At 47.7% G+C, this 23,630-nt stretch overlaps 1 protein-coding gene across 2 annotated transcripts in view; it reads left to right on the plus strand.

The window, feature by feature from the left end:
* Positions 1–23,630, plus strand: part of FBXO11 (F-box protein 11) — a 911,561-nt gene that overhangs the window by 334,798 nt on the left and 553,133 nt on the right. For both annotated transcript variants that reach the window (XM_069608416.1, XM_069608415.1), the window contains exon 13: positions 23,498–23,583. In XM_069608416.1, the coding sequence (XP_069464517.1) occupies positions 23,498–23,583 (86 nt within the window). The remainder of the gene's footprint in view (positions 1–23,497; positions 23,584–23,630) is intronic.

The following is a 23,630-nucleotide window of genomic DNA, read 5'->3' on the forward strand; positions in this document are numbered from 1 at the left end:
GGACATTAATATCTTACTGTTTGCGTTTAGAATACTTTTAGAATTGGTCAAAGGAAAAGGTTATTAGAACATACAAGAGACCACAGATATTCTTAAGCAGGCAAATACTTTTGGATCCCATAAGCAGGGTCATTCAGTGGAACAGGTTAAGCCAAAGGCAATCGGCAAAAGTCTGAAGCACTTCTTGTAGGTAAGTAGAAACATCTTTGCACAATGTCTTTGAAGAAAAGAAGAATCAATGTAGGGCCACAAGCTGTTTAGGCTTGTGAGTAGTAGAAGATGCAAGCAACTCTACCATGAGTTAAGTTCTCTCAGACTTTAAAGTACATTTTGTATTGAAGAAAAAGTGCAGCAGATGGCTCCTGTTCCTGTGCAGCTCTGCAGATCTCACAGTTCCTGGGCTTCAGTCGTGGGAACAAATGGAGGACTTCTACAGACTCCTGCACTGTAATGGGACGGTCACTGCTCGCAACCGGCAATCTTTCCAACAAGTCTCACTTCAGTGTTTCAGCTTCTCACGACTACCGCAAATAGCAGCACCGCAGTTTCTGGCTGTCGATATGGACTTTACTTGCTTCTAGGGTCCCGCACTCTGTTGAGGGTGGTCAGGCTCGGTCAGTCCTGCTTCCTGGGAGTCCGGAGGATCTTTCTGGAGCTCTTGGCCAACTTAAAAGAAACGTACACAACAAGTGTTTCTCTCCCTGGTGTTTCGGTTTCCAACAGCAACTCTGTGGAAATGCAACCAGCTCCGAGAGAATGTCCAGGTGGTTTACTGTCGAGTTGATTGGTCCCACCAACTCCAGGGGAGAAGTCGTCCTTGCAGGGGGCTTCTCTGTCGATATGAATTTGGAGTTTCAGCACAGCAGCAGGGCTTAACCGGGCAAACCAACGGTCGACGAGTTGCAGCAGGCGTCCTCTTCAAGTTCTTCTTTGGTTCCTTCGTCCAGTGGTCGACTATGCCTTCCAAGCCGAAAGCCTCGTCTTTTGTTCAGTTCTCTCCCATTCATTCCAGCCTAGCTGTCAGTCACCGAGCAGGGTGGCTGTCCTTGCCGGACAGTCAGCCAGCCAATCACTACAGAGTGCATTTGGGTCTCCTAGGAGACTAAGCACAGGGAGTTTCGGGCACCTCCCTCACTTCCTGCCTACCCCAGACACCTTGGAGCCAGAGGCGGGCTTCACTCGTGAATGCCTCTAAAGGCAAAGTGAACAATGGGACCAAACCTAGTTTGGCGCGCAGAGTAAATCTCAAGAAGGACCTTTCCACAAAGAAATGGTGAAAAAAGAAGACCAGGGCCATTTTGACAAAAATGGCACTCTTGGTTGCTTTACTGCAGCTGTGAAAGCAGCCTGCGGTAAATGCACACCACGGTAGTTAAAACGAAACCACTGCCAGCAGCCATTCATCGAGAAAAGGGTAACATAAAAATGTTAAATGAGATGCTAGACAAAGGGGATACTAAGTACCCTCTCCAGCACACTATTGTAAGATAGCGTGTGCTGGGTCTAGAAAGTTACAAATGTAAGTAAAGTCAATACTCCTACGTCCCGTCCCCTTTCCTCCATACTTATGAGACATTCCTCCGTCCTATGGGACGGGACCGGAGCACTTTGTAAAAAGCATCACATTTTTAAAACGTGTCCTTCCTCTCTTTTTACGCGGGGCACTGAACGCGGCCATAACCCCGCCCATCTTAGCTCCACCCAGCGTATCACTCATCAGTCATTTTCTCCGCTTGATCGGGACTGCACACACTTGCATCTTTGGAAGATTTTTTCCTTCCAGTTCCTACTCTCTTGCTCTTGCTCTGGCTTAGCGGTCACGTGGTAGTCCGTCTATGCCGTTTCAGCTAGACTTTCCAAATTTTTCTTGTCAGCGACGCTTTGCTAGGGCGGATCCCCATCCTGTGTGCTGAGTGTTTGGGTCCGGACCACCGGTGGGACTCGTGCTTTTATTGCGACTCCCTTTTGGTCGGGGCGCTTCAGCGTTGTTTTGAGCGGTGGAGGAGCGGAGGAGGTGTTGTTTGGAGCGGAGGAGGTGTTGTTTGGAGCGGAGGTGGTGTTGGTGGTGTTTCAACGTACTCCCCCGGCACATTTTCAAACTTTCATCGACGAGAAGAAGAAATGCCTGGTGAGTTCCTTACTTTTTAGGGCACCCCGGCCGGGGAACTCCTTCCTGGGGTCTTCCCGGTCCGGGAGGAGCTTCAAAAGCTCTATTACTGGGGCTTGCCCTGAGGTACCTTCTAGGCCTAATAATTCTACCAGAGTTTTCTACGAGGGCATCTGTAAGGGGCCTATTGACACCAGATTGCATTCCGAGGCCCTTCCTGTGGGGGCTGTTTGTGGGCCCAGTTCTACTGAGGTGTCGGGTACCGGAGCTTGCTCCGAGGTCTCCTTGGTTGGAGCTTCCCATAAAATCATCGAGGTACGCCCTGAGACCTCGGTTGAGGTTGTTGACACCAAGGCCCCTCGTGCGGGGGCTTTTACCGGACTAGGGTCCGAGGCCTGTTATTTAGAGGCTAAGGTGACCAACAGTTCTAAGAGGCCTGTTAAGGTCTTGTCGGTGAGGGGTGTTCCTCATTGTTCCCGCTCTTGCGGAAATTCCAGTTCTTTTGAGGGGGCACAGAGTAAGGTGTTAAACCGTAATCCCGGTGGTGCCGTGGTCCGTCCTTCGAAGGCTAGTTTGGCTGTTACGATGTCACACAAACATTCTAGGCCACACAGTACCGGCTCAGCCGAGGTTCCTTGTGTTAAGGCTAAAATGAAGACCCCTGACGCACTTGTGAAGACCCCTGCGTCACTTCCACACGTGTCGCAGTTATCCTCAGGTGCTGACAAAATCGCGACCGTTCCCGCCAAGACCACGGTGGCCATTTTGGATTCATCCCTTACATCTACGCCATTGGGTCTAGGTGTAGGGGGCCCTTTTTCAGGTGAACATCGGTTTCCTTGTGCACATCAGTTTCATCCAGTTTACGACTGGAATGCGCGGATGCCTCTACCGCACAATGTCTGGCTTCCTGCGGCATCAACGCCTTTGATTTAGGTAGACAACAGGGGGGAAGGACCCTCTTGGCAACCCTCTCCCTTACGCCCCTAGAGTTACTCCGCGCATGAGAGGCCTCCTCCTGTCGCACCTAAACCGTCGGCGGAGGATGTCTTTTTCAGCAGGTTTCAAATATTGATGCGTTCTGACCCAATGAAGGAGTACTTTCGGGGCTTGTTCAGGGAGATTTGCCCGCCTGCGCCGACGGTCCCGGCTGTGGTGCCTGTTCCTTCGCCGGCGTCGCCCTTATCGGCAGGGCCTCCTCCATCTCTCCCACCCCTGCATCCATTGCCTCCAGTGGACAAAGTTTTTGGGGTACCGGATGTGACTGAACCTGATTCGGACCTATCGGATGATGTACAGGGCGGCCAGGACAGCGAAGACCAGCCCCGCTCTGTCAGAGCTTTTCATGACCGGGTTCTGGACATGTCTGTTCGATGTTCCAGTACCTGAGGCAGGAGGGCGTGCTTTCGGGGGCCTTCACCTTATCTCCTTCGCAGTGTACCGGCTTGTTCTTGCAAAAGGACGTCTTGGCCGAGTTCCGTAGAGTTTGGGAGAAGCCAGACTCTGGACTATTTGTCAATAAGAAGATTGACGCGCGTTATAGGCTCCATTCTTCGGAAGAGGTGGCCTTAGCGTCGTCTCCGCCCCCCCTCCTCCATGGTAGTGGCGGCAGCCACTTTGCAATCCAGACCTGCCTCATCCTCTTCTACAACGGCTACACAGGTTCTGACCAAAGAGGACAAGCTTCTTGACTCCCTTGGGAGGAAGATTTTCTCTAACTCCGCTCTGCAGCTGTGTCAAGCCAATGAAAAAATGTGCTGCAAACTTTTCAGCATGCGGTAATCGCGATTACCGGAGAACCATATGGATTTGGGATGCTGTTGTAGGTTCTATGGAAAGCTGAGGATGTTGGCTACAAGCAGAAGTGGACATTCCGTTTCTACATTAAAAACTGAATAAGTTATAGACGTTTTAGTGGAGGTCGTTTTTTCAGATGGGCGCAAAAATGGGAAAACAGGAATGCACCTTTAAAAGACAAAAGGGATTTCTGACACTAGATTATGACTATAGAAAAAGAGAATGCCACAAATGAATCCCCGCAGTCCTGCCCAGGGACCCCTGCGTGGTGGATACTCACTCTCTTTCTGGGATTCAATTTATTTATTCACAAAACTAATAATTTGATTTTAGAAAACAAATGAGTGAAACTTAGCGCAAGAAAAGTTCTGACAAATCAAAATACTCCTAACACTACCGGTTCTGAATGCAAGAGAGGATGGCTTTAAGATGGGCATTAATTATGGACAGTACATATGCTAGTGACACAGTCCTATTCCATAAATACTCATTAGATATGTTTCAAACGGAACCGTCAGGATTCTGGTCCGTCAAGCTTTCTGGTCAGAGAAGGGAACCTGGTTCTGGGATAGACACCTGGGCACACCGGACTGGACTGGGTCTGTTCACAGCACGGCACAGGACTGGATCGGGTCTGCAATGGCTCTGGTCACAGCTCTGCACATGACTGGATTGGATCTCTTGGTTCTGATGATAATTATTTCAGCAGGCAGCAGTACAACCTGGCTGTCTTTTGGTTCCCTTTTGGTGGTGGGATTCTAGTTCTGGAATTTAAGGCCTAGCTGAAAATGGTTCAGCTAATGGAATTGGCCTTTCTGCTTTCCAAGTTTCTGGAGTCTGGAGCTAGGAAGATGGATGGTTCTCTAGCAGGGTGCTCCGCCAGCAATTGGTTAATGGGTGAATCTGTCTGTTTTTGCAGTCCTCAGCTGTCTCTATTATGCTGTCTCTATTTATGCTCATCATAAAGGGGTGTGTGTGCTGGCTTATCCTAAACGCGCCCCCTTTCCAAGGATTGGTCAGGGTCTCCTCTCTTCCTTGATAGGAGGAGAAGAACAGGGTGTCACCATGATGTGGGTTTACGAAGCCTAGAGTCCACCCCTAGCCTCTTGAACACAAAATCTACTTTTAATACAATACATATTTACAAATGTGCAACCTCTATAACAGGCATATATATATTTCTGAGGCTTGTGGAATCTGCTTAGATCACATGCTGTGCATAGGCCGACATCTAGCGGAAGCTGCAGAGTATTAGTTTGTTTTTCAAACTCGAAAATGGGCGTCGACACAGGGCGTGCCAGTAATACTATCCCTAGTGTGACGCCCACTGTACCCATGATCCCTCACGCGTCTAGGACCCTCAGATTGTTTTTTTCCGCCATGCTGGTTGGAAGCACTGAGCGGAGTTCCCTGACTTAGTCAGATTTTGCAAATATTGTTATATATTTCCCAGTTTATTCCACCTATACGTCGAGTCTCCGAACATCGACACTCGACGCCGGATCGGAGAAAATTCAACCGCCGGACTACAGCGACGGATTTGGGCCTCGGAAGGCCTCTGGCCTCGGAAGTCCTCTGGACTCGGCCCTGCAAGTAGGGAGAGTGGGGGCTGGCACATATCCTACACTGATTAATATAGGTACATTACTTATATTCCTACCCTCCCAGCCCGCTGCCACAGGGTGTGTATGGGGGGTACCCCTTTCCAATTTTGTCCCAAGTGCAACCGCAAGTATCCTTGGGTTGACAGACACGCCACGTGCAACCTCTGCTTGCCAAGGGACCACCCGAGGCGAATTGCAGAGCATGCAGTCGGTTTAAACCGAAGACCCTTAAGGACCGTTCGACAAAGCGTTGGGCCCACCACGCCAGGCGACAAGAGGCCATGGCCGCGGAGGGTGCCTTCAGCGATGGCAGCGACGCCGTACTTTCGGACGGCGAGGGCAATGTGGCGTCGATGGACAGCCAAGCGCAAGTCCCCGACCTCGGAAGGTTGTCCGGCAGGGCAGCTATGGGGAAGACCCCCGGAGACACGAGCGCTACCCACACCACTTCCAGCAAACAAAGGTCCAACCGAGACTCGACGCGCACGTCGAGTTCTCGGAAAGAGGCACAAAGAGAACGGTCCACCGAGTCAGTGTCCTCAGGCGTTCGCGTTCGAGATCGCCGCATGACACCAGGCAACCCTCCACTGTTGCTAAGAGTGCCTCGCTCTCCTTAGTGACTGAGGTTCGGTCGTTGGAGGACGACGCCGACCTCTACCCCCAGGCCTCACTCAAGGAGTCGGCGTCTGGAGGCAGTGCGAAGGCTGCTACCGAATCCCTTACACTCTCTAGAGACAGTGACTCTACCCCCGAATTTCGGCGCCAGGCACCGAAAAGCTCTGATAGGGCCCAAAAATCGGGGAAACACTCTTCCACCTGCGGGCAGGGGGGGAAACAACGAAGTAAGCAGTCACAGCCTATTTCCACTCCTAAACTACATTCTTCTCCACCTAAACAGATGGAGAAGTCTCTTGTCCCTAAGGCCCCTGTTCAAGCCAGAAGGTCTAGTCAGGACAAATCTCAGTCTGTTGTCCCTAAGACCCCTGTTCAAACCAGTAGGTCTAGTCAGGATAAAAGAGGTAAAGCACTCCAGGAAAGAGTTATTCCCAGTTCAAGGGAATGGTCCAGTGATGACATAGACGGAGTAATGTCAAGGATGTCATCATTGCCAGATTTCTACACTAAAAACGCGCAACACTTTCTCTCTTATACCCCAGAAGGGTCAACTCCCTCAGGCTCTAAGGATCCAATACCCCCAAGTAAGAAGTCCCGGGCTGAAGCACCAACTCAGTCTTCAGACCCCTTTTATATACAGCCCTATTCTCAATATCAGAAAGATCCATCCTTTGGTGAGGATCCAGACGTGGGCATGTTCGAAGAACAAACTGGGACAGGCTATTATGGGGATGATGAGGACCACCAAGAGGAGGAGGAGGAGGAGGAGGAGGAGGAGGAGGAGGAGGACGACGACGACCCAGATACATACAGGGTAGATTCCCCGGTAGAGAAAGAGCCCGCGGTTACCGACTCCCCTGTCGACAACCAACCTCTCCTGAATGAGGTCCTGTCCAGAGCAGCACATCACTTCCACATTGACACCCAAGGTACTCAGGAAGAGAGGGACTTTGAAGAGGAATTGGTGGGAGAAAAGAGACCTGTTGCTCAGGCCATGCCTATCCTTAAGTCAATACAAAGGAGGATAGACCCTTCCCTTGTTAACCCCAATCTCACTAGGGCAGTAAACCCCAGAATTGAAAAGCTTTTCAGGGCAGCCCATTCTGACCCACTGTACATATGGGGACATCTCAAACCGGACTCCCTGGTTGTTACAAACACACGTAAGAGGGCGGGAAAACCCATGTCATTATCCGAAATTCCCCTCGACAAGGAGAGCAAGAGGATTTATGGCTTGGGCAGGAAAGTAGCCTCCACTTCCGCCTACCAGGCAAGGATTGCCAACTCCACCACCCTGCTGGCTAACTGCCACCAGTGGGAAGAAGTCGCGGCTCTCATAGACTCTGCCCCAGAACCCTTAAAAAGCCAATTGGCACGGGTTTCGGCAGAGGGGAGAGCCGTGTCAGGTTGCATTTTAAAATCAACCTTTGATGCCGCGGATAACGCCGGCAGATTAATTGCTGAAAGCACGGTCATCAAGAGGCATGCTTGGCTACGGCAGTCTGGTTTCAAGGCCTAGACCCAAGCATCATTGATAGATAAGCCGGTGGAGCCGGATCTATTGTTTGGAAAGGTGGTCGAGGACGCGCTAAAGAATGCCAAGGACGAGTACGAGACACTCAAGTCCCTAGGGCAACTAACCAACAAACCCCCTAACCAGAGAGGGAATGGCAATTTTCGTCGGCCTCGTGGACAAAACTCCAAAAGAGGCTCAAACTATTCCCAAGGCCAGGGTACTACATGGAACACTAACCAGCAGTCTACCCAGATTTATGGCAGGGGTAACAAAAGAGGTCGTGGTAGGGGTAGAGGCAGTCCCAATAAAGGAGGGGGCACGCCTCCACCAAAACAGTGACGCTCCGTTCAGGGTCCCTTCTCACGCATCCCCAGTAGGGGGGCGCATTTCCATCTTCACCCAAGCTTGGGAAGGGATCACATCAGACAGATGGGTGCTATCCACAATGTCCGCAGGATACTGCATAGAACTCCTAGAGCATCCCCGAAACCACCCTCCACGACAAAGAATACACTCCTTAGACCACCAGAAGATCCTACTCGAAGAGATCGAAATTCTTCTCGCAAAGGACGCGATAGAACTCGTCCCGGGACACCAGGTAAACAAGGGTATTTATTCAACTTACTTCCTTGTGCCAAAAAAAGATTTGACAATGCGCCCAGTATTGGATTTACAGCAAACAAGTTTGTCAAGCCCCAAAAATTTAACATGACTACTCTCCAAGAGGTAATTCCCCTCCTAAAAAAGGGGGATTACATGGCAACATTGGATATGAAAGATGCCTATTTTCATATTTCCATGTTCCCAGCGCACAGAAAATATCTGCGCTTCAAGGTGGACAGTCAGCACTACCAGTTCAAGGTACTGCCCTTCGGGATAGCCTCGGCTCCAAGGGTATTCACCAAGGTGGTGGCGGCGGCGGCGGCGGCACATCTATGCAGGGAGGCAATCCCAGTGTACCCTCATCTGGACGACTGGCTCATCACGGGGGAGACCCCAGTAATTTGCAGGACAAACATTCAAAGAACTATCGACCTCCTCTTCGAATTGGGCTTCTCCATAAACGAGAAAAAATCAAGTCTGGTGCCCAGCACCTCCAAGCAGTTCCTAGGAGCTGTTCTAAATACTCGAGGGGTTGGCTTTTCCTGCAGAGGAAAGAATTCGGAATATACTACTGCAAATTCCGCAATATCAAACCGGTTGCCAGATAACAGTACGCAAAGCAATGCGTTTGCTGGGCATGATGGCGTCATGTATTTACCTGGTCCCCCACGCGCGCCTGCGCATGCGTCCCATGCAAGAATGGTTGGCGAAACTGTGGTCTCAGGCAAGTGGTCAGTGGGACGATCTAGTGGTCGTTTCGCCAACACTTGTACAAAGCCTCCAGTGGTGGACAAGAGACAATCTATCCAAGGGGAAACCCTTTTACGATCCCGAGATACAGGCGGTAGTCACGACGGACGCATGCCTGACAGGATGGGGAGCTCACCATCTCCACCACACAGCTCAGGGTCTCTGGTCTCACACAGTGGCCAAGAATCGCATCAACCTGCTAGAGCTTCTGGCAGTTTTCAGAGCACTTCAAGCCCCACCTACTGAACTGTCGGTGCAGATCCGGACGGACAGCACGACAACCATGTTCTACCTGAACAAGCAAGGAGGGACTCGTTCGCCAAATCTGTCCAGACTTGCCCAGAAAATTTGGATCTGGGCACTCAGACGGAACATCTTTCTGTCATCTCAGCATGTTCCAGGGGATCTCAATTCTCTAGAGGACGCTTTGAGCAGAGATCCCCTTCCGGAGGAACACGAATGGTGTCTACACAGAGATATCGTAGAAGATCTCTTCTCTCAGTGGGGTTTCCCCACTATAGACCTATTCGCCACAAGCGAAAACACAGTGCCCAGGATTCACATCCAGGTTTCCCCAACCAGACTCCCTGGGGAACGCCCTGTGGATGAACTGGTCAGGGAAGTTTGCGTACGCTTTTCCACCAACTCATCAGGAAGGTGGTGAACAAGATGAACAGAGTCGATGACGCTCGTCCTAGTTGCTCCCATGTGGGCGAGACAACCGTGGTTTCCACACCTACGCAGACTTTCGGTGTCCGATCCCATCAAACTCCCGGGCTGGTACAATCTTTTGTCTCAGCACCAAGGTCAGAAGGTGCATCCTCTACCCAACTCCATGAACCTAGCAGCATGGCTCCTGAGGTCATAGTTTGGACATCTCAATTTACCACAGAGATGTATGGACATCCTAAAGGAGTCTAGGAAACCGAACACGAGGCATTGCTACTTCGACAAATGGAAGAGATTCGTTATCTGGTGCCAGAATAAACAAATCAACCCAGTTGATTGCACTCCTTCCACAATCGTGACATACATGCTCCACCTGCTGGACGCAGGTTTGGTTTTGAACTCACTAAAGGTACACCTGGCAGCACTGTCAGTGTACACCACCTCACATAGCAAGGTGTCGTGGTGGAAGGTACCCGTGGTTAAAGCCTTCATGGAGGGAGTAAAGAGAATTCACCCCCCTATATCTAACCCACCACCAGGATGGGACCTGAACGTGGTGCTATCTAAACTCATGGGCCCCCCAATCGAGCCCATGCATAAGACAAGTCTCAAACACCTAACTTGTAAGACTGCCTTCTTAGTAGCCATTACATCCATAAGAAGGGTCAGTGAAATTCAGGCTCTGTCAGTGCAGGATCCTTTCTTTACTATTCATAAGGATGAGCTGGTTTTACGGGGACACCCTAGGTTCTCACTTAAGTTTATTTCTAAATTCCATGTAAACCAGTCCATCGAGCTTCCGGCTTTCTTCCAAAACCCACAAAGCTCGGCTGAGGTTAAACTACACACCCTAGATGTGCGTAGGGTGGTCCTTTACTACGTAAACAAGACCAGACCGCTTAGGAAAACAGACCAACTGTTTGTCTCCGTAGCCACAGGCAAAGAGGGAGATCGCGTCTCTAAGGGTGCCATCTCCAAGTGGATTGTGAACTGTATCCAGTTGTGTTGCTCTCTTTCTGACAAAACGTTGCCTTTTACGCCCAGAGCCCAATCGACAAGAGGCATTGGGGCCATTCTGGCTTTCATTGCAAATGTTCCCCTTGACACCATTTGCAAAGCAGTTACTTGGAGCTCTATTCACACTTTTACTCAGCACTACTGCATTGACACCCATTCCAAGACAGATACTCAAGTGGGACAAGCGGTTCTAAGACATTTGCTCATGACCCTTCTCACATCACACCTCCTTCTAACACTGCTCGCTAATCTATGCACAGCATGTGATCTAAGCAGATTCCACAAACCTCAGAAGGGATACATTACTCACCGTAATCGTATTCCTGATGCTTGTATCTGCTTAAATTCACATGCGACCCACCCTTCCTCCCCTCTGAGAGAAGGCGCATGGATGCTTGTAGTCTTATCTTATCTATCTTCTATCTGCTTGGATCATCTGTACTCGCGCTACTCCTCATGTCAGGAAAAATACAATCTGAGGGTCCTAGACGCGTGAGGGATCAAGGGTACAGTGGACGTCACACTAGGGATAGTATTACTGGCACGCCCTGTGTTGACGCCCATTTTCGAGTTTCGAAAAACAAACTGTAATACTCTGCAGCTTCCACTAGATGTCAGCCTATGCACAGCATGTGAATCTAAGCAGATACAAGCATCAGAAATACGATTACGGTGAGTAATGTATCCCATATATAGATCACCTATTTTGAGTAGCAGGTACTCCACAAAACCCCGTTGCGGTAGGATCTTGTCTGCTTTCCACCAAACTTCGCCCTTTTAATCAGGAACACTGTCCAATTTCGGAGCAAATTTCTACAAATGTGTGCATTAAACATGGGCATAAGTGTATGAAGTTTTATGCTTCTATCAAAAATACATTTTGTGTAATATCACTTTTTACGCCATTTCTTCCTACAACAAGACAGAGTTCTGGCGCCTTTTAAAATGTGCAGCCAGAGTTTAGATTCACAAATGTTATTTTGGTATTTTTAACAATTTTAAGTGGTAAGTTATATGTATTTAAACAAAATGTTATTTGTGAATGTCCAGCCACAAATGGTTGTTTGTCTCCACCTCCTTTTGCCTCTGCAGTTCAGAAGCAGTCTCCTCCCATTTCCTCCTGGGCCCAGGCCATTTACGACACTTCACACTTGGCCTTCCTCTGAGCTGGAGGAAGTCCATTGTCTCCTTCTGGCTCCCCAGCAATTGGGATCTCCCTGTGAGTTTCAGCTGGGAGAGGGAGGGAGGGAGGGAGGGGGGGGAAGGGGGGGGAAGGGGGGAGTGTCCTCCTTCTGGGAAGAAACCTGCCTTTGAAGTTCATGCAGCTCAGCCAGGCTTAATTTAAATGTTATTTCTGTTGCATTTTTCCTTTGCTTAAAACCAACTTGTAATTTCAAAACACGCAGCTAGAACGCTTATTTCAAATTCTAAACCATGGGATTAACAATTACAGCATAGGTTACTCTCAGTAACATACCATTTACATTGCAAACATTTGCTTTCAACTTATACGTTTTTAAAGTTAATCAGGCAGGCTTTTGACAGCCGTCATACAGGCAGCTGAGGGTACTGCATCCATATTTTGACAGATTCCGCAGGCAACTTTTGCTTGTGAATGTTTTTATGACAAAATCAGCTTTTCAGGGCATTGTAAGGGCACACTGATTTCTTGAACTAAGTGAATTGTAGCACCCAGCAAGAATATTGGATGTTTGAGGGTGTTTTGTACCGGAATTCTGCAGTTTCAGCAACCAAGAAAAAAAGATTTAAACGCAAGATTTTGGATTTCTTTCAGCAAAACACTGCTTTTCCCTCTCTGCTCCATTTTTACTTGTTGTGAAGCCCAGTGACCTGTTTCGGGAGTGAGATCTCTGTTCCGCCACTGAAAACATGCATGGCAGATTTGGCAGCCATCTTTTTGTGTTGCAGAGCGCGATTTTCAGCAGTTTTGGCGCGCACCAGTGTTTAGCGGCCATTTTAGGATTTCGGGCACCATCAGAACGCCGGGATGCCGCATGGCAGAGCAAAAGTGGGTCAATACATCCCACACCAGTCATTGCCAACAAAGTGGTTCAAGTCCGCACGGACAATGTGGTATCAATGTTTTACATCAACAAGCAGGGGGGGCACCAAGTCTCCGCCTCTTGTCAATCTGGCCATTCAGATTTGGGAATGGGCGGTTCAGCATGGTGTCTGGCTGGTGGCAGTGCACATCCCGGGCCAGCTGAACGTCACGGCAGATGCCCTTAGCCGACAAACAATAGTCAGCTACGAGTGGGAATTGAAGACAGAGGTCCTCTTACAGATATTTCTGTGTTGGGGCACTCCGGAAGTGGACCTCTTTGTGACATCGGCAAACAACAAACTTCCTATGTATGCCTCCAGAAACGGGCTGGGAGCTTCCTCTCTGGGAGACGCTCTCGAGATTCCATGGCACAATGAGGGCCTATGCTTTCCCGCCTCTGCCTCTGATTCATCTGACTATTTTCAAGCTGAAGAGCACGGTGAACTGTTCTCTTCTCCTTATAGCTCCGTGGTGGCCAGCCAGATTCTGGTTCTCAGAGCGTCAACATCTGTCGGTGTGTGCACCGATTAGGCTTCCGCTAGTTCACGACTTGCTTCACCAGAGAGATTGGCATCTGTGGCACCCCCTCCCCACAATCGTTCAGCTTAGCGGCATGGTGCCTGAGTTCAGATCTTTAGAACATCTCAACCTGTCTGCTGACAATATGCGAATAATTCAGGCAGCCAGGAAGCCTTTGACGAGGTTGCAGTATAAGAGCAAGTGGCTTCAGTTTTGTCACTGGTGCTTAACTAAACAGCTGGACCCCAGGGTAGCTACGATTGACACTGTACTGTCTTTCGTTTCTCATCTTGCAGAGTCAGGCATTCATGTCCTGTCACGCAGGACTTATCTTTCATCTGTGGCCTCCTACCTATCCACGGACCAGTGCTCGTTCTCACTATCAAATCCAATGATTAAGCGGCACTTTGCAGGTCTAATACGTCTTTACCCTCCGGTTTGTAAACGGCACCCGACGTGGGATCTGAATGTGGTCCTTACAGCCTTGTGCCATAAGCCTTTCGAACCAATGGCTACGGTAGATCTTAAGCACCTTTCGTGGAAGGTGGCTTTCCTGGTCGCCGTTACCTCAGCAAGGCGAGTGAGTGAGCTCCAAGCTTTGTTGGTGGAGCATCCCTTCTTAGCCTTCCACAAGGATAAGGTTGTCTTTAGGACAAATCCTTCTTTCCGACCAAAGGTGGTTACCGATTTCCATTTGAATCGGTCAATCTCGCTGCCTGTCTTGTTTCCAAACCCGGCTTCGGAAGCTGAAAGGGTTTTGCATTCTCTGGATGTTAGAAGAGCTCTTAAGTTCTATTTGGACAGAACTTCTCAACTTAGGAGTTCTTCTCAACTTTTGGTTACCTTTGGCAACCCACAAGGCAAGCAGGCCTCTAAAGCGACTATTTCCAGATGGATTGCTGCCTGTATTTCAGAGTCTTACACTGTTTAGGGACTACAGCCTCCTAAAGGGATTCATGCACATCTGATACGGGGCAAGGCAGCTGCTGTTGCCTTTCAAAAGTATGTCCCCTGGGAGACCATTGCGAAAGCGTCTACTTGGGCCTCCCCATCAGCTTTTTGTAAGCATTAATGCTTGGACTTGAGCTCCAGATCTGATGCTCAGTTTGGTCAGCCTGTGCTGAAAAATCTTTTTCAGTAAAGGGGTTTCCATCCACCCATAGTTCATGTCAGGAGTGCTTGGGAATCTCCCATAAGTAGGGAGGAAAGGGGACGGGACGTAGGAGTATAACTAGGTTACTCACTGTAGTGACCACTTTACTCCATAGTCCCCTTTCCTCCATACGCCAGCCCGCCGTCCCCTCTAATAAGGTTCCTCTGTTATTGCTTAAAGGTCTCTGACCTGGCGATGGAAAAGGACTGATGGGCGATGCGCTGGGCGGAGCTAAAATGGGCGGGGTTACGGCCTTGTGCGGTGCCCCGCGTAAAAATAGAGGAAGGACACATTTTTCAAAAATCTGATGCTTTTTACAAAGTGCTCCGGTCCTGTCCCACAGGACAGAGGAATGTCCCGGAAGTATGGCGGAAAGGGGACTACGGACTAGGAGTAAGGTGGACACTACGGTGAGTGACCTGGTTATTTCACTTTACTGCTCTGGGAAACTGTAGTTTTATCCCAGAGAAGGTATTTAAACCTTTGGGAAATTTGAACGACTTCCCTGTATCACTGCACTGAAGGTGCTGTGTGACAGTGTAAAAGACAATGCCTATGGAGTCTGACAAAATCAAACTAAAATACACAATTAATATACTGCCATGGTGGTTATCGTTCGCTATCGTTGTCCATCCTTGGGGGCGTGTTCCTCCCGATTTGCTTGGAGGCCCCCATAGTTTAGTGTGTCTGCTGCCCCTCCTTTGTCTAGTTCCGGACCATTCCCAAGGTCTACCAGCCTCATTCTAGATCGGGGTGGGGGGTTGTTTGTCTGCGTTTGATTTCCTTCTTCACACCCAGGTTAATTACGGACAGTCCCTCATCGCATGTCGTAACCCTGTGTTGTCTTCCCTCCCAGGTGAAGAGGAGAACAAATTGCAATGTCCATTTATAGGGAATGTTCTTATCTGCTAGCACTGTAGTTACTGGGTTCATTGCCCTTCTCTCCTGAAGAGTGGCGAGTACTAGATCCTGGTATAGCTGAATTTGCAGTCCCGTTGATGGTCACTCCTGGGTGAACCCTAGTTGCTCGAAGTATTGCTTCCCTCATAACATACAACGATAAGGCAACTAGCACGTCTCTTGGCCTTGATCCAGGGTCTTGTCTTTTGGGTCCCACTGTATGGACCCATTCTATTCCCACTTCCTCAGTCGATATCCCCGTCAGTAGACTTCCAAAGCATTGTTGCATGGTTTCTTTCAGGTCTGCATCCGGCGTGCTTTCGCTCAGTCCTTTAGCCTTTGTTTGATCTTCCTGAGCGATTTTACAAGTCTTCTGCCTGGAGTTCAAGGTTATGTGTGGCTCTCGCCACTTGCTCAAGGAGTTTCGCTATTCTGCCTTACTACTTCAGCCATTCCGAGAGACCTCTTTATGTAGTATCCACTCTTCAACCCAGGTCATTGATTTCTTTTCTTGCTTCTTGTAGGGAGATTTGGAGGTTCTCTTTCATTTTGGCAAATTGTGTTTGAAAGGAGCTCACCATTCTGTCCTCCATTCCCTTGAGGCACTCCTGTAGGTCTTCCTTATTCAGCGACATAGGCGTTGGTTCAACTTCTCCTAGTTCGCTCTGTGGTGGGCTCTCTGGTCTCGCTGTCGAAGTGGTGTCTGTTCTCTGTCGCCAGCACTTCTACAGCTGTCCTCCCTGTGGGTCCACAGACCATTTACCTTTGGCCGGGGTGGTCTTCCGTCTGGTTCTTGGCATCAGTTGGCTCCTCCTGGTATCTTCCCCCAACAGGTCTATTCTTAATGGTGGCAAAGTGCTTTCTGGCGTTGGAGAGATGGTGTGGGTTCTCACAGATTACCTTATTTAGTTTGCCCCTCTAAATCTAATTATCTCCCTTTCCTCCTTTCCCTTAACGGGTTGTGCTCCTTCATGTGCTGTGCTTTTGTGGGCTAGAATCTACTCAAGGTCTCTGTTGAGGGTGTTAGGCTATATTTGTCTGTGGGGCCCTGGCCTCCGGTGGGGTTCCTGCTAGTGTCTTCCAGTGTCGGGGCTTTATTTATGCAACTTCTATTTTGTCTCTAAGGCCTTGGGTAATATTTCTCGTTTTCTCCCTCCAATATGAGGAGAAGGGCAGAGTTCTCCAGGGAGTGGTGACACAAGTTTATGTTCAACATTGCTCTTATTGAGTGAAGGGGGAGGACAGTATTCCTCCTTTGTCCTCGTGTGTTTTTTATTCTTTTTATGCCCCACTGCCTCCTTGTTCACTGCACCTGCCCTGAGGGGGGCGCTCGCCAACACGCACACTTTGCTTTACTCTTCAGGTCTTACCTGCCTCAAACTTGTGTCCTCTGCTTCGGGTGATGCCCCCCTTGCTCTAGTATGCGTTACTCCTTGCGGGCGCTCAAATCATAGCTGCTGTGGCTATCCGGGCGCTTCGGTGGGCCTTCCCAACGAGGATGGATGTCTTCCTCAGTTTGTTAGGTTGCTGGGATAGGTTTGAGGTGCCGTGTTGAATGATGGGGAGGGGGGGAGAAACAATGTTTCCCCTTTAACTTTATGTTGTCGGGAGGGTCAGGTGGGGGGGGGGCAGTGCCTTTCTCCACTCACAGCTCTCTCCTGAATTAGCACCTGCCTCTCTGGTCTCTCGTTCTCCTTCAGTCGACCGGGTTAGTTCACCGCACCCGGCGTACGTGTTCTCAGATGCAGGAGGTGCCCCCTCTGGTCGGGTTGGAGTTTTTTTTTTTTCACCGGTGCCCAGTGTCTTCGCGGTATTCCCAGCAGCTTGGTCACAGAGCCCCACAGGAGGGTGGCTTTGTTCCTTCTCCGCTGCACGCTCCTCTTCGGGGTCCTCTCACCATTCCGTGGGTTCCGCCGCTTGTTGGGTCCCAAAAGGAGCCGTCTGTGTTTCAGGAGGAGATAATTACTGTCTTTAGCCGCTCAGCTCGTGTTGGGTGCCTTTGCAGCTAATTTGCAGGCGTACGATGGGCTTAGATGTATAAGCTTCGGTTCCTTGAATTATTTTTAATGCGAAATAGCGCAGGATTGCTGTCATTGATAACAACCCGGAGGCTCGCTGTGGCAGGCCCAGGCAGAGGACTGTGAGATATGTCTGCATACGCCGGCGGCTTCTTGGAATCCGCATCTGTCTTTTTACCAACATTATTTTTTAGGCTGTGTGTAGCTGTACCATCTGTGCACCTCCCTTGCTTTGCATCTGTGCCTTTTGACCAAAATTCGATTTTAGGCTGTCTGTACCTTTTACATTTGTGCACTTCTTGTATTTTGATACTCTATCCCTTTCTGGATTGCATGTATGCCATTGTTACTACTTCAACTAGGCCATCTGTCGATTTATTTTTTATTTATTTTTTTAGCTAGAAATGTGTGGTGCAGCCACTCTTGCATTCCTCTGCTGCCCCTATGGCTCTCTCCATCTCTCCTATTTTCTCTAACTGTTACACTATGCCCTTCTTCCTCTCCAAAGAAGTCTGGTAGAAAAAAAGCACAAAAAAGACATCTTGAGTGCAAACCTGGACTTCCCATTGCAGGCACCTACGTCCGTGATTCCTCCAGAGAGGTTGTCACTGATATCCTCTTCTCTGTCCCCTCTCCAGATTTATGGAACCCCCATCTCCACTCTACTTCCACATCCTCTATCATTAATGGTGGCACAAAGTGGGAAGTGGCATACTTTTCATCTTCACGTTGCTTTGTTAATGTCCATCACACAGGCACTATCCTGTTTCAGGGTCCTCAACACAACGGCCTTATCTTTCACAGGATTCTGGCTTCTATCATTAAATTCCTTCTCCTGCATCTCCCCCTACCACCCTCCCTCTCCCTCCACTGACTGGTGTTCCATGCCCCTGTACACCACCTCGGAAAACCTTCAAAGGCAGAGACCTCCTCCATCTGGTGACTCTTAACGCCCGCTCAGCCAACAAACACTCTGCTGACATCTGCCTCCTTGAAGACATTGACCTAGACATTCTCGCTGTTACCGGGGCATGGCTCATTGCCAGCTCAGTCACTGCTTTTGACTCCCTCCTCCCTGATGGCTTCAAAATCATCTCTAAGCCTCGATCTCTCTGCACTGGCGCAGGGTTGCCTTAATCTTCCCTGAGTTTGTTTCTGCTTCCATCTTACCCACCCAGCACTACCCTTCCATTGAAAGCCTGGTTTGCAAGTTGGTCATCTGTCCCTTCTCCACCCTGACCATTGATATTATTTATTGTATTGTTGTATTGTTTATTCATTTATAGAGCGCTCCGGGCATCTGTACGCATTACAGGTTGTATAGGTTACAGGTGATTTAGACATCAAATACATTTAAATACTTTTATATCTTTATACAAAATATACAATATTTTACATTATTTACAGTTTCTTATTGTGATGATGCAGACATGCTTGAGGTCAGAGGCCACCTCAGGTCACAGGAGTGCAGCCAAAGTTTAGCTTAGATTTCCCAAAGGTTTAAATACCTTCTCTTGGTGAAACTTTTGTTTCCAAGAGCAGTGAATTGAAATTGACTACTTACATTTTGTAACTTTCTAGACCAAGCACACACTATCTTATAATAGGGTGCTGGAGGGGTTACTTAGTATCCCCTTTGTCTAGTTTCTCATGTAACCATTTTAAGTTACCCTTTCTACAGTTAATGGTTGGTGGCAGTGGTTTACTTTTAACTACCATTGTGCGTTTTTAACGCGGGCTTCGTTCGAAGCTGTAGTAAGGCACCCTTGGGTGCCCATTTTGTCAAAATGGACCTGGTATTTTTTTTTTTCGCCATTTCTTTCTGGAAAGGTCCTTTTTGAGAATTTACTCTGCGAGCTAAACCAGGTTTGGTCCCTTTGTTCGTTTTTGTCTTTGGCAGGATTCACAAGTGAAGCCCGCCTCTGGCTCCAGTATGTCTGGCAGGGGCAAGACGTGAGGGAGGTGCCCGCACCTCCCTGTGCTTAATCTCCTTGGGTACAAGAATGCACCCAAAGGTGATAGGCTGGCTGTCCGGCAAGGCGAGCCACCCTGCTGTGTGATTGACAGCTAAGCTGGAATGAATGGGAGTAACCTGCATAAAAGGCAAGGCTTTTTGGCTTTGAAGGCAGAGTCGACCACTGGACGAAGAAATCCGAAGGAGAAGCCTGCTGCAACTCTTGGACTGTTTGCCCGGTGAAGCCCTGCTGCTGAGCTGAAGCTCTGAATTCGCCCTGACTAGAGAAGCCCTGCAAGGACAATTTCTCCCCTTTAGTTGGTGGGATCAATCAACTCCAAAGTGAACTTGTTTGGACATCCTCTTGGAGCTGGCTGTACTTCCATTGCAGCTGCTGTTGGAACCGAATTGCCAGGGAGAGGAACACCAAACGGAGTGCATCACTTTTAAGTCTGACCCGAGCTTGTGGAAGATCCTCCCGACTCCCAGGAAGCAGAACTGACAAAGCCTGAGCCACCTCAACAGAGTGCTGGACCCCAGATGTTTGGGAAATCCAGAGTGGTATCCGAGAGACCGCAGTGGTGCTATTTGCTGAGACGTGAGAATCTGAAACCGCGAAGTGCAGCTGAATTGAAGTTTGCCCTTTGCTGCTGCAGACCGACCCATTGTAGTGCATAAATCACCAGAAGTCTTCCCGCTTTTTCCCAGGACTGGGGCAGAGGAACAATGGGATCTGCAAAGCTGCACAGGAACAGAAGCCAGATGGAATCATTTCTTCCAACCAAAGGTACAGTAAGGTTTAAGAGGACTTGCCTCTTGTGGTGTAGCCTTACTTGTTCTCAGTGGAGACTGGTCTTGGTTAACCCTGCAGAGTTGCTACTGCTTTGCCCCTCACAAGCCTCCCAGCTAGCAGCCCTACATTGATTCACGTTTTCTACAAAGATTTCTAAAACGATTGTCCAAGAGTTTTACTTACTTTGAATCGAAACTGCCAAAACAAAAATAAACGCTAGGCGGTTCGGTGCTTGATGGTTTTCTTCCCCTTTCCTAACGGGGATGTTTGTGCGTGTGCCCAGGCATTCCCCACCTGTAGTACATGCACTCCAACATCCCAGGATCTGAACATATTGGGAGTGGATAATATAGAAATCTCCAACACAAGCCGTCTCAATGGATAAATATACAAGTAGTGATTAGGCAAAGTTTATACACCTCCGTAATATCATTGGTTAGGAGAGAAAATGCCCCTGGTTTTATATGCAGAAGGTCCTCATTGGCCTACAGAAATGCATAAGTGACTGTGAGGTTATGTTTCCATACCTCCTGTACAGTACTAGCTAAGAGAATAAATGGCCTCCTCTTTTACCCACAGGATGACGATTGACAAGAGGAAGTTCTCCTGATGCGCCCATTGATTTATGGCACTTCGCTGAGAACTTAAGGTTTGTCCCTCTGATGTATTAGTACACACAATGGTAGATTAACATTCACCACCATTCATTTTACATAGGTGTTGCACCTATAACATAATCAAATAGACATCCTGTATGTTTTTCAACAGTTCAGCATATGGGCCTCACTAAGTGGCTGCGAAACAAGAATCCTGTCAACTAAATAAGGTCAGTAGACGCAGACCCATCAGTGACCAACGGTATTCTCTAACCAGCTTAAATAACTTATCTGACTCAATGGCCTGTTTGTTTTAATATTTTTTAGAGTGCAATCAAAGGTTAGAAGATTTAAGATCTGCTAAAGCAACCATCATCTGTCCTGATGAAGGCCTTCCCAAGTCGGGAAAACCTACTAAGGATCCTGCTATTATAGGCCGAAACTCAGTGCGTCGACATATAATCCTGAGAAACATCCAATTGCAATAGACACGTGGGGAAGTAACTGACATTTAGTACTACTTGGAGACGTAGAAAAAAAATGAAGAGACAGGGCTACAAGATAAACACATAGGCACTGTGCTCCATGTAAGAACAGAATAACTGTGTGATAAATAGGAAGAGACTAATGGTGTTGAAATAAGGAATCGCATTGTGCAAGCGCTCAAAATGTCTACGTTTTTCTATCGCTCTTCAATAAGGCATCTAATAATGAACGTTCACTTCTAAAAATCCCTCTTGTGCTGTTGTAGAATTCATGATCAGTTGGCATAATAAAAATGACTGTCTGTGTTTTTTGTATACTAACCCATGAAGAATGTTTTGTATTTGTAAAAATCACGTTGTGAATTATGTTTTTATGTTTAACAGATCTTGCAATAAGGAAAACATTTTTGTGAAATAAATGTTTTCAAAAGTTCCCTGTGCATGATTGAATAGGTTTTGAGTCCCTGTTATTGTCTGACACATGTCACCTGCTAGTTACTGTTGTCGGTCTAAATACTGATAAAATACAGGAGACAGAGGTAGTCTGTGCTTCCTTGCTGTTAGCCTGTCCATTATAAGTCTGTATTAGGTTGTTACCTACCTAGAATAACTTTTAGTCATTCAGTAAAGTGTAACATTGGGTTTTGCTTTCCCTGTGCTGTTAACAGACTCTGTCTCCTTGGTTCTAACTGTCCCTCATAAGTCATACATAAGGTACTTGTATAGCTGGGAAAGATCTAACCTGGATTTCATTGAGAGGTTAAAGCATATGGGTCTTACTTACCTTGAGGTAGTTGTGTGCCATCCCAAAAATAAGTTACGAGTTACTGCTTATCTCAATCTGTGTTTCACCGATCTCAAAACCACCTGTAATTGAATATTTCATCCTTCGGTTTTACTCACCTAATATAGATGTGTGTTATCACAAACGTAGTTATAGGTTTTTACTGTACCTGGAATAAGTGTTACACTATTCACAAAACATATACTCTCCAGTTGACTCATTATGTGATTTTTTGCCAAGTCATTGTACAACTGGTAGGGTCTTCTGCCCGGGCATTACTGAATGTAATTGTGAAAGTAACCATTGTTTTTTACTCCCCAAGAATAAGTGTGACCTATACTGAATGTGTATGAAAAGGTTTGACTTCCATGGAACTACTCCATGGAAGGTTCCAAAAAAGGTTATATGCTTTGGTCTATGCACCTTCAAGCATAGTGTTGTGTTTTTATAATTGTGATTACATATAATGTGTGATAGTACTTATTTACCCCTACATTTATCTGGGCCTACCTGTATTTTAATCAATCCTTTATTTGTACAATACATAGTGTTTCAGTGTTTCTTTGGACCATTTGTATTACAAATCTATTTGTACTGATTCTACAGCCCTCTCTCCCTCCTAAGAGAAGCCTAGCTGCTCTGTCTATGCTACCATGAACTCGGGTGTTAGAGCCTTATATTAAGAGTGGAGTCTTGTACTGCCTCAGTTGAATGGTTTTGCTAAGCCCTTAGTTGGACTTCTGAAAAACTGTCCTAACACCTACTAAAATCTCACCCCTCTGCATACATCTCTCAAACTCTAACTAAACACAACCATACTTTTAAAACCACACACACTTCACTACACTGCAACAACAAACAAACCATGCGTAGCCTTGCACAACCGCACACGATGGATAACGACTGGATACCACACAAAAATGTTTGGTGTTAACCGAACTGAAGCAGCCAACAGCACACCACAGCTCCATTGCTTTCTCCAAACTTTGTACTACTCACGTACCCCAACCGACCTCCTTTGTTTCAGATCCACCAGGAGACCACTCCGGTGGTGATAGTGTGCGGTATAAATAATCTTTAATATTAACATCTGGAACTGGTTACACTAAACTTCTGCTAATGTCAAGAAATGCATTGTAATTTTCTGATTGCTTATTTGCGCGGTGCAATGCTCAAGAAGTGGGATACTTTTACATGCCTGGTGTTTCCTGTATCTATATCAATTGTGTGTTCTAAACAAACTTATATTACTGGTATGGATGTACGTTTATTTTGATCCCGTCTCTGGTCTTCTGCGTACTTTGTACGGGTTGATTTTTAAGGTCTGCCTTCTCTCCTGGACGATGCTGTACGTTTTGTCATTGCTCCTGCAAGATAGACATTTCTGATACTGTGCTGTGTTCATATGTTTGATTTTTCTTTGCAGTTTGCACTTCAGGCTACTCTTTCATTGTGTATTTGATGGTTTTCGTACCTAGTGTAAAAAATGGATTGACCTGAGACTCTTCAAACAATTTTGGAAAGATAACATTTTCTTTCATATTTCTTCAAGGGGCAATGCAATCTTTAATGGAAATCAGGGAGGTGTCTATATCTTTGGTGATGGAAGAGGCCTTATTGAAGGAAATGACATCTATGGTAATTTCATATATTGATACTTTCCATTTATTTTACGTGTGTTCCGC

The sequence above is a fragment of the Ambystoma mexicanum genome, chromosome 4q, assembly GCF_040938575.1.
Source record: "Ambystoma mexicanum isolate Mex_15411 chromosome 4q, UKY_AmexF1_1, whole genome shotgun sequence".
NCBI classification, from domain to species: domain Eukaryota; kingdom Metazoa; phylum Chordata; class Amphibia; order Caudata; family Ambystomatidae; genus Ambystoma; species Ambystoma mexicanum.